Source organism: Sinocyclocheilus rhinocerous, unplaced genomic scaffold, assembly GCF_001515625.1.
Source record: "Sinocyclocheilus rhinocerous isolate Xijiao unplaced genomic scaffold, SAMN03320098_v1.1 scaffold2053, whole genome shotgun sequence".
NCBI classification, from domain to species: Eukaryota; Metazoa; Chordata; class Actinopteri; order Cypriniformes; family Cyprinidae; genus Sinocyclocheilus; species Sinocyclocheilus rhinocerous.
This window is the reverse complement of record NW_015666532.1, coordinates 253084-264892: the sequence shown is the minus strand read 5'-3', so window position 1 is coordinate 264892 and position 11809 is coordinate 253084. Positions and strand designations below refer to the sequence as shown.

Below are 11809 nucleotides of genomic sequence, written 5' to 3'. Positions count from 1 at the left end.
GTCTGGTGTGTGCTTTGTGTGTAGATGCGCAGTGACTAATGGCTCCATAGGAGGCATACGGAGAAGGCCCCTCTTCTCCATTCCCTCAAGATCGAGAGCAGATCCGGTTGAGCAGTAAAGGGGAATCCTTGAAATCTTCCTCAGAGAGAAGGAAGTCTGTTTGCCCCTCTTCCTCAAAATCGAGCACGTCCTCCTCTTCCTTGTCCGCGCAGAGCACGTTGGTCAGAGGGGCGCAGGCATCAAGCTGTTCACCCCACGATTAGAGTCGCCATAGTGGGCAGCTCTACAGGAATGTATTCCTGTGGAGTGACAGCAGGAGCGTGGCCAGCAGACATGAGGGGATCCTGGCCCAACAGGCTAGCTTGGCGTGCTTGCCTGCGACGAAGGCTCTTCATTGTGAAACGTACACAGTGCTCACATGTGCCGGGACTTTCAATCACCAGTTGGGCATGTTTCAACCCAAGACATGCAGAGTAGACCTGGTGTGTGTCTTTGCATGAGATTTTATTCCCGCACGAGCAGCGCCGTGAAGAGTCTCCCTCACTAGCCAAGGTAGTCTGCATTGCTACAGCCATTCTGAGTAATCCTATAATAAGCTGGAGTGCTGATTGTAGGAGTCAGGCGAAAGCTGTGTGGTTGCCAACAATTCGACTAATAGGCTTCTGGTGTGAAGTGAGAAGAGGTTTTTGAATGTTGTAATGACGTTTTGTCGCTCCTTTTATACCAAGAGGAAGGAGCCACTCCCAGACACAATGTCATGTCTGCCAGTCAACTGGGGCCAACTGCTTCTGAGGAATACGCGGAAGGGGCATATCCCATAGTGAGACACCAAAACGTATGCTTGAAAGAGAACATCTTCATCACATGTACTTTTACATTACATGTGCCTTATTTTTCCAAATAACTGGACAATATTAAATAAATAAGAAAAATGCACAAAGAACTTGTATGGAGATTTTTCCATCTACAGATTTTCCCCTGACCTTCTTTTCTCTGTAAATTAAGGGTGCACTGTATTGCTGAAAAACACAATCCCTACATAGCAGTCAGATGTCCGTATGCACAAAGGCACAGATCCCTAAACAAGACCATATCTGCAGATGAAACTTTGTTTGTAGAAGCATTTTTTAAATTTGAACTAGCACCTCATGACTACACCACGTTATGAACGAGAAGCTGCAAAAGACACAGGCGAGAGTGGAATGCAAAAAAAACATGGTGGCATACATTTTTAAGTAAATATAATGGGCGATATATTGCGTCACCAAAAATTATTGAGGTCATGTACATATATTGCGCGATAAGTCGATATATTGATTATTGCGACAGGCCTACTTGTGAACATCAATGCAAATTTCCCAGAGACTGCTTTTCTCATTTCAGAAGAGGACAACCTGTTTAATGAGCCATTGCACAATACCAGAGAACTACAGTACACAGTAATTGAGACAGTGATCCTGTTTTCAAATGACACATGTAGTTAGTGAGGCATGACAGCTCAGCAGTTGACCAGATAGCTCTTGAAGAAACCAAATGCTCAAGGTTTGGATGGTGTTGAGTAGGTTGGAGGCTTTCAGTCCATCAACGATAAGAAGCCATTAAGGTCACAGAGATAATCTATCAACTCTTTTCAATCTTGATTTCAATATCTCCGAACATGATTCCACTCAGAGGATGACATTAACGTTGGTCGCTCTCTATCAGGTGTCTCATCCAATGAGGCACATTTGGGGACGAGCCATTGGCCAGATTTGCATTTAAATTGCTTCATAATGACTGTTTCAAGACTTCCAGGTTTGGGCACCGATCAGAGCCGGTTCCCCTGCGAAACGACAGTGTTAAAACTAATGTTCATGAGGATACAATTCATATTTTTTAAATCTCTGTCCTAGCCGCTGGTGCCTAAAGGGCATGTTTTGATTGGATTTTGGTGTTAAAATGGAAAGTAAGACAACATTAGAATATGATTTAAGATCAGCTATTGCAGTAAAACACCCCAAGGAAACCATTCACAAAACTTTTTAAGAGTTTTTGCGATTTATTTGAAACTTATTTAGTGCAAATTTCTGAACAAATGCATTAACACAGATCGAAATGGAGTCAGGGCTAAAATACATCTTGTCTGTCAAATTCACAGTTAATGTAACTACAGACAACATGCTGGTTATGAAATGTGCTAGAAAAGGTGGACATTTTTAGGCATTATTTTAGTGTGCCCACATTCGATTTGGCTCCATTTTGGTTTATAATGCACATTTTCACCAACTAATCAATTACAGATGGATAAAATTCTCATTGAATACCCTGTAATAAGTGAATTGCATTATGGCACAAAAATCAGTTGCAAATATTCAAACAGTAACATTGTAATGTTTGGGGTCAGTAATACATGTTTTGAAAAATGTATACTTTTATTCTGCAGGGATGCATTAAATTGATCAAAAGTGACATTTATAAAGTAACATTTATAAGACATTTACAATTTTACAAAAGATTTTTATTCTTCTATCCTGAATAAAAATGTATCATGCTTCCACAAAAATAATAAATAGCACAACTGTTTTCAAATATTTCTTGTTTCTGCGCTAAATCAGCATATTAGAATGATTTCTGAAGGATCATGTGACACTGGAGCCTGGAGTAATAGCTGCTTGAAAATTCAGCTTTGCCATCACAAGAATTAATTTCACAATATTACTGTTTTTAATGAAATTATAATTAAATGAATAAAGCCTTGGTGAGCTTTAGAGACTTCTTAAAAACAAAACAAATCAAACAATAAAATACATTTAAAAAAAAATCTTACTGACCCCAAACTTTAAATAGTAGTGTATTCTCATACATTACTTTTTATTTCAGGGGAAAAAAGAACAAAATCACAAGAACTAAAAACTTAAAAATATCACCAAAACTAAGCTGAGTGGGAAACTGCTGAAAATGGCTGACCTGCTGATATTCAAACACCAAGGGACAATGTGAAAACCGACCTGTGCCACATTTGTGAAGAGGAAAATGTAAGGTTGGATGCCAAACGTCGGTGTTTGGTGTTGAGAGGCAACAATTTCCTTCAGTTACTCAGCTCTTTAATTTACAGACAGATTGTCTGGTGTCCCCAGAGCACTGACACTTAGACACAGGCAGCGAGGCTGGACAGTAAAAGCCTCTGCAGACTCGGTCTAAGAGCAGGTTCACCAGACAGAAAACACATATCACTGTACTCAGCCTGTCACGGATGCGCATCCACTGGGGACGCCGTGCTGAAGAATGGGCCTCATTGACAAAATTATATCTGACAGGCCTTCCACTCTCCATTTTGCCCTTCACTTTGAGTGCTGCCTCTACAAATGAACCAGCTATAGCAATAAAAATCGAATCCTCTTTATATGTACATTAGAATTATAACATTTCTTTAAAAAGCCCTTCTGTTTGGCATCTCAGAGAGGCGACTTTCATTAAATACATTACAGTAAAAGCACAATATGTGCTGATAATCACTTATAAAATATCATTATGTACATTTATAACATTGATAAAAGGTACAAAACAATAGGAGGTTGTCTGATGAGGGGCAGACAGTTTGTCTTAATATCCTTTGCTCCTTCGTATCGGCTGGTGTGATGTTTCACATCTGAAGTTTCGTCCACCACAGTGGTGTCTTTGTTTTTCTCCTCATGTTGGAAGTGGATTGTCTTTTCTGTGTTTCTCATTTGGTGCCATCAGGTCCAGATCTCAGTGGGCACCATGGCTTCTTTGGTGCCTACCGAGGGCATGAGGTTCTCCTCACTGAGGAACTCCAATGGGAACTGGACCAGGAAGCCCCTAATCTTCTCCAGAAGCTCCTGAGCTTTAACAGGGTTCTCTTTATCAAGACCTGGTTTGGACTGGAAGCTCATGAGCTCCTGTTTGTTCCTCACCAGACTTGAGGGCAGACAGCGGAAAACCTGCAATGCAACCGCATCAACAGTCCTCAGTTTTCTGCCACTCACATTGTATTTGGAAATTCGGAACAGATGAGAAATTAATTTTTTATGCTCATGACAATTTTTGGCAACTACAGGACCTAAAGTTGAAGTACTAAAATTAAAATTGAAATAATTTTAATTAAAGCTAAACAGGAAAAAAAACTGAAATGACAAAAGTACACAACAAAATTACTAAAACTTACATATAGATAAACTAAAAATATAAACATTAGGCATAAAAGCTAATTCAAAATATTATAAAAATTATTATAATTTATAAATAATACTAAAATAATATTCAAGTGCACACAAAATAAAAAAAACTGATGGTTGTATCTAGAGATAAATATTTTCACATATAAATAACAGCTTTAAAAGTGCAGAGTATTTGTTGTTGTTTTGGCTTTTATTCATCTTCATAACCATAAACCAATTTTGCAGTGGTCTATTATTATGCAAAAGCTAGGTTACATATGGTGATGACACTGTAGAAATATGCAGGTGTATTTGTCACCATGATTAATTTTTTCTGCAAATATAATGTCTGATAATGGATGGTTTTCGTGATAAAGTGAGTTGTTTTTACTCAAACCTTACCTAAAATAAAAATAGCATTTTTATTTTTTAAACATTTAATAAAATAATTTTCAAAATAATAAATTAAAAAAATAAATATTTTATTTTATCTTATCTTATGGTATAGAATGGAAGCCTTGCACCTTTAAGGTGGGAACTAATGCTTCCTAATTGTGTCTGCATATGTGTGAAACATTTGGTTGTGTGGCTGATGTGTGCGAGGTATTTACTGAAATTGCCAGCCTACAATGGTGGCTCAGATTACACATCTCTCATTCCATTAAGCCTCATTATTACTGGCCTGCCATGAGGCTGCCAAACAGCCAACCGAGTCTGAGAGCTTCAGTGGTGATTGAGAGCAATACCTATCTGACAAACGACCGAGCAACACCTCTAAATCATAATTCAAATGATCCACGTAATAGGATGATGGAAAGTACCCATCATAAATTCCACTATATTCCCAGGAGCGAGTGGGGGAAGACACAAGGAATCACACTAACCTTGTCATAGATGGTGGCGTTCCTACCCGAAATGCTCATCCAGACGTCTTTGTAGAATCCGTTGCTGATGGGGTCACTAACATCAATGGTCGGATCATTAAAGGCACCAAGAATGGTTCTAGTTTATGAAAAAACAAAGAGTTTCAGCTGTGATTCAGTTGTTTTGCTAACACTAGGATGGTTGGCTTTCCACCAGATCTTACTTGAAGCACTCCAGTCTGAGCTGCAGAGCAAACTTGCCAGCCTGGTACTCTTGACCATCCATCACTGATGGCGTCGTTTCTGAATCTTCAAAAATCACAGCTACCTCGCTGTCCCTCTTCCCCAACATGCTGCGGTCGTTGATGTTGGCAGAGCCTGAAAAATAAACCAATAAATTAAAAAGAGTCAAGAAAAAGAATAATTAAATTAAACAATAATTGGATTTTGTTTATGATGATACTAAACACTAAAGAATTTTGTTTATGATGATACTAAACACTAATGAATTTTAAAATTATATATATATATATTTTATTTTTTTTTTTTTTTTATATATATATTTATATTTTTTTTTTTTTATTTTTTTTTTTTTATGTATTCAATTAAAACTATACAATTTTAATTTAACATTTTATAAATAAATAAAAAATCCTGGTAAAATAAAATAAAAAGTATTAAAACTGCCTAGTAGCATTAAAAGCAAAACAAGTCTGAGCTGTTTCATAAATAGCAATAACTATAAAAAAACAGTGATGCATGCCTGTGGGTTTGCCATAAGGAAACACACACTGATCATGACTTGTTTAATCTAAAATATCAAGACAAATAATAATCACAGACAACAAAACAAGATTTTTTTTAATACTCTATCATTCAATTTTATTCATTGTTTTATAAGTGATTGGATCTTGAGGCATTTAATTCAATAGCACACAAATCTTCCACCTACAGAGTCAGAGATAACTCAATTTCAGTATGCGGCTAAATGTTCCCGTCTGCCTCCTTCTGATCTATGGCTTTCTTCATTTGATTTCTTGTATCTTCTGCAGAAATCTAAAGCTTTATCTGAAATGACACTCGCTTATCTTTTATGAGTTTCTTCCACTCCTCGTGCAAAGTATTATTTAAACTTTTTGTTTTTTTTACAGATGTGATACGTCTTTTCAGTCATGGTAAGAAAACAGAGGCATGACGACAAAGCTTAGCTTAGAACTGCAGAACAAATGTCACTACTGCACATCTGGCAGTGCAGTCATGTGTAAACTACACAGACAAATATTTTATCTCATTAAAAATCACATCTTTTGGACTATTTGAGGAAAATGAGTTGGTAAATGTGAAAACTAGCTATTTATATGCCAGGTCAATGATTATGTGTGGCCTTCACTGTCTGTCCTTCAAAATCCAATGTACCACAGTCTTCCACAAGGGGTTGTATAAAACTCCAGCCATAAAGAAATTATGCACTTGCTCAGCGAGTTGCTCAACAATTACAGAGGAAAGCAGGCATGAAAATGTCTCAATAACACCTTAATTATTTGTTTTGGCAAATTGTAACATTGTTAGCTCACCAATAATGACAGTGTTGTCATCAGCAATGAGCAACTTGCTATGAACATAGATGAGTTCAGTCACAAGTCTGCCCTCCAGCTCCGCATGAGTCCTCAGTCCACAAATAGAGATGTAGTTCATCCATTGGTCATCCACTGTGGGGGTGTAAAGAGAGAATCGGGTGAAATACAGACAAAACATCACTGCCCAAGAAAAAAAAAAAAAAAAGATGTCTCTCGCCATTTAGACCATCCTAGAAAGACAGAATATTATGGGTCAGGGATCGGCAAACCCTTTTTCTTAATAAAACCCATTTAACTCTGAGAATTTAAGTTAATATTTCAATAATTTAACAACACATTTGCATGTTCACTGTTCTCTGATGTCGATTAATGGTCAAATAACATGCACTGTAAAAAAAAAATTCAATTTACTTCAACTTAAAACTTAAGTTCAGTTGCTGCCTTAAATTTTTAAGTATAATCAAATTGGTTGTGCAAGTCATTTCAACTAAGTTATATAATTGAAGTTGAAATGACTTGTACATATAATAATTTATCATTTATCTCTTAAATTATAGTTGACTTCCGGTATCATGTGGATCACCATTGAACAATGAAAGCAGAGAACGGGCCTATATTCCCAGCCAAGCGTTTAAAAGCAATGTTTAAACTTTAAACCAACCACAATTAACCTTCATAGTGGTGTTATTGCAGGCGGACTGCGGCTAGCGGCAGCTGTTGGCCTTCTCTTAATCTTTGCGGGCGATGTGGAAAAGAATGTTTAGGCGGGGAGAATAACACAGCAGATACTATTTGGAGCAACAGCTGGTTCATAACCAAAAGAATCCCACACACTTGCCCAAATTGATTGGATTTAAGAGAACTCGTTGAAAAGTGTGTGAAGACAGTTGAGAGACTTGAGCATGAAAACACTGAACTTGCATGAGCGCATGGAAAATCAGAACATAACCTTGTCTTTTATGGCATCCCGGAGTCGGATCGGGAAACATGGGAAGAGAGTAAGAAAAAGGTGCGGGACCATGTTACTGAATATTTTGATCTGGGCAGAGCCAAAAGCGATGTAGAACTACAAATTGAACGCGCTCACAGTGTTGGGAAGAGATCATCTAGAAGAGCAAGGCCAGTGGTGGTCTGTTTCACCAGGTGAAACGGACCACAGAAAACACGGGAATGACGTGAACGAAGTAACGATGAAGATGATGGAATAAATAGCCAAATTCGGGTGTCAGAGGACTTTAGTGCTGGGGTGTGTGAGATATGGAGAAAGCTGGTTAACTGCATGCAAACTCTACATCATAAATAAACCAAATACGGAAGGCCCCTTCATTTTGATAAATTATTTGTGGACTGTAGAGTTTTCACTTATGACACCGAGTTTGAGTCTGTGGTTGAAATTGGACTGATTAATGAAGGAACATCTGACACTCGTGTAAGATAACATGATGGCCTTGGCCCAAATGAACTCACTATAATTGCATGGAATGTTCAAAGGTTAAAGACAAAAGTCAACAACAGTGAGTTCTTGGACATTTTGCAGGGAAACTCTATCATTTGTTTGAGTGAAGTTTGGTCACAAGATGAGACTCTGAGATGAGTTCTGTCAATTATTGACTGATTATACATGTTTTTGTCTTGTGCATAAGCATGTGTCAGAATTTGGTCGTAAAATTGGAGGTATCTGTGTATATGTACATGATTCTATTGTGAAATATTTTTCTCAGATTTGTGAACAAGCAACTGTTCTGACAAAGAGAGTGGATTATTTGATGATGACATTGTTTTTACCTTTACTTATATTTTCCCTGAGGGATCTAGTTCATTAGTTCTTTGGAAAATGAAATTCTAAGTGTGCTAGATCAAGTTGGAGAAGGTGTAAAGTTCATCATCATAGGAGACTTTAATGCTAGAACTGGTAGTGAATGTGATTACATTGAGTGTGATGATTCTGAATATATAGCATGTGGTAGTTATACTAATGATTATTTTGAATGGTATAGAAAATCAAAAGATAAGGTTGTTAACACATTTGGTCACTGCCTTTTTGACATATTTGGCTAATTAAATATTCATTTTGTAAATGGAAGAGTTGGCAAAGATATCGATGGAAAGTTTACATTTATGTCAGCAGCTGATTATTTCATTATATCCAGTGAACTCTTCACATGTTAAAGATTTTGAGATTTTATATGTGGATATCTCTGATCACTTCCTGTTATTATACACCGTGAGTATAAATAGTGTTGAATCAAGGATTAAAATGAAGAAAGATAGTTATGTAAGACCCTGGATAAGACTTAAATGGGGAACTAATGGTAAGAGGCAGCTTTCGCAAAAATTGTTATTTATTGAATGGAAACTTTTTAGGTGGCTTTTTTTACTGCAGTGGAAGAAGATACTAATGTAGCAGCTAAAATTTTGACAGACTGTTTACATGAAGCAGGCAGATTTCTGATCAAAAAGTCTATATTTATAAGTAAACAACCACAGTGGTGGGATGAAGACTGTTCATTTCAAATTTGCTAAATATAATACTTTTAATCAATTCACAAGAACAGGTAATGTGAGAAATTTGAACAGTTACATTCTTGAGAGGCGAAAATGTAAAAAGCTATGAAATAGAAAGAAAAAAAAACAGTACAATTCAAATGTTTTAGGTAATATGCTACAGGATAACAAAAACACAGCATCTGTGGAAGAAAATTTGGGAAGTTATGGAAGGTCTAACATATAGTGAGTCTAATAATATCATGCATGATAAGTGGCTAGAATATTTTATAAAGTTATTGTCTGATTCAAAATGTAATATAGATGCTGATATTGAGAACTTTGTTGCAGATAGTGTGAATAATCATAAAGCTGCATTTTTCAATCAAGATGAAATTTTGGATAGCAATATTACTTATAATTAAGTTTTTAAAACTATTATGCCAATGAGTAATGGAAAAGCCCTTGGACCAGATGGTATTATTGAGATGCTGAAAGCAGCATCACATATGTTATATCCCATAATGCTCTCTTTATATGACAAAAACTTAGATAAAGGGGACTTCCCAGAGGTTTGGTGTGAGGCTGTGATTTGTACAATAATGTACAAGAATGGTGATAAAAAAAACGATGTGGGGCCTTATAGAGGGATCTCATTGCTTAATGTACTTGGTAAAATCTTTACAAAGATTTTGAACAGGGGGTTAGTATCTTATGTAGAAGTAAATAATATGAATATATTTTATGAAGAACAAGCAGGGTCAGGATAATAGGTCAGGTTATTCCACAATAGATAATATTTTTATCTTACAGTCAGAGGTTCAGAAATATATTACAAAGAGAAAATAATATATATAACAATGTTGAAGAAAAACTGTACAGGTAAAGGTATTCAGATCGAAAGTATTACAGAAGTTCAGACCTGATGATATGGCTAACACAGCAGATAAAATTGGAGGGTTACCGAAACAGATTGAACAGCTGGAAAATTTCTGTAATCTTTACAGTATGAGAGGGAATTTGAGTAAAAACAAAAGTTATGTATGAGGGGGTTCTATAAACAAGAATGAAAATTTGTATTTTGGTGAGCAGATTGAAGTGTAAAATGTTACAAATATCTGGGTTTATATTTGGTTTACACCAAAATTGTCATGGTGGAAAACCCGACAACTTTGAGCAAGAAAGCAATGCTTTCCTTGCTAAGGATTGTTCGTAAACATAAAATTAGCTGCAATCAATCTCTGTATTTGTTTGATCGCATTGTTGCTCTTATATTGTATTACGGATCTGAGATATGAGGCTTTGAGCCAGTGGAGTGTATTGAAAATGTTCAGGTATCTTTTTGTAAAAACACCTGTGTATCAGTACAAGTGTGAGCAATGTTGCCGTTTTGGGTGATTTGGGTAGATTTGTATTGTCCACTTGAAAAGATTGTATCATGTATTGGATAAAATAAGTGTCATCATTATCCAAAAAAAATTATATAATATGCTTTTTCAGTTAGATGAAATGGGTAGAAAAACATGGGTTACTTGTATTTTGCTTTATTTTTATGTTTTTTCTAGTGCTTGGGAGGCTCAAAGTGTAGGTCATATAAGAACATTCATAGCTATTCTTAACCAACGATTGAAAGAAAAAGCACGAGGCATGGTATAAATCAGCTATAGAAACTAAAAAGTTAAATATACTTATATTCACAATACAAATCTTTCTTAGTACAACAGAGCTACATTGCATCTATAACATGCAACTGGTACAATCATTGTTCATTTTTAGATGTTCAAGTCTTCATTTAGCTATCGAAACAGGCAGATGGAGTAATATACCAGTGGCAGAGAGAATCTGTAATTATTGTAAACTAACATTAAGTATTTCTATGATAGAAGATGAGAAGCATTTCTTGTATGATTCGTCTTTGCATGTGGATTTGCGTAAGAAAAGTTTAGGTGATCTTGTTCTTGTTGGTGATGTCTGTATTGATGTGTCAAGTGTTTGTGATTCGGAGTATGCATGGAGATTGTCATTGTATATATACCATGGAATGAATAAAAGAGTTTCTTCCATGTCATTGTGATCTTGTGGAACTATGGGCCAAGAGGCCATATATTCCTGAAAATAAACTTGGAACTTAAATTATAAACTGACTTGTGCGGAAATAGTGATGAATCTCGTATAACTTTAAAAAATGAAGTTGAAATTAGTTAAAATATTTTGATGAGTTAAAGTAATGGAAAGACTTGTGTTATCATGACTTATTGATGAAATCCTTTTTACAGTGTGCATGTAAACAAAAAATCTTTTAAGTGTTTTTTGTTTTTAAATGATTTTTTTTATTTCAATACAAATCTGTATTATTTAAAGGGTTAGTTCACCCAAAAATGAAAATTAGCCCATAAATTACTCACCCTCAAGTCATCCTAGGTGTATATTACTTTCTTCTTTCAGACGAATCCAGTCGGAGTTATATTAAAAATTGTCTTTGATCTTTCAAGCTGTTTCATGGCACTCAGCGGGTGTTGCATGCATCAGTCCAAAAGAAGTCAAATAAAAAGCGCCCATCCATAAAAAAAGTGTCTCACACGGCTCCGGGGGATGAACAAAGGCCTCCTGTAGCGAATCAATGCGTTTTTGTAAGAAAAATATCCAGATTCAAAACGTAATAATCACTTTAATGTAGCTTGCGCCAACAGTCCTACACGGAAGCAGCTCCGGGCGGATGACGTATGAG

General features: G+C 36.1%; 1 protein-coding gene across 1 annotated transcript in view; it reads right to left on the bottom strand.

Moving 5' to 3' along the window:
* Positions 1–2861: 2861 nt before the first annotated feature.
* Positions 2862–11809, bottom strand: part of LOC107732503 (phospholipase D1-like) — a 36343-nt gene continuing 27395 nt past the window's right edge. The window contains exons 19-22 of the mRNA XM_016543858.1: positions 6595–6729; positions 5245–5398; positions 5042–5159; positions 2862–3941 (exon numbers count right to left, since the gene is read on the bottom strand). Coding sequence (XP_016399344.1) covers positions 3717–3941; positions 5042–5159; positions 5245–5398; positions 6595–6729 — 632 coding nt within the window. The 3' untranslated portion in view covers positions 2862–3716. The remainder of the gene's footprint in view (positions 3942–5041; positions 5160–5244; positions 5399–6594; positions 6730–11809) is intronic.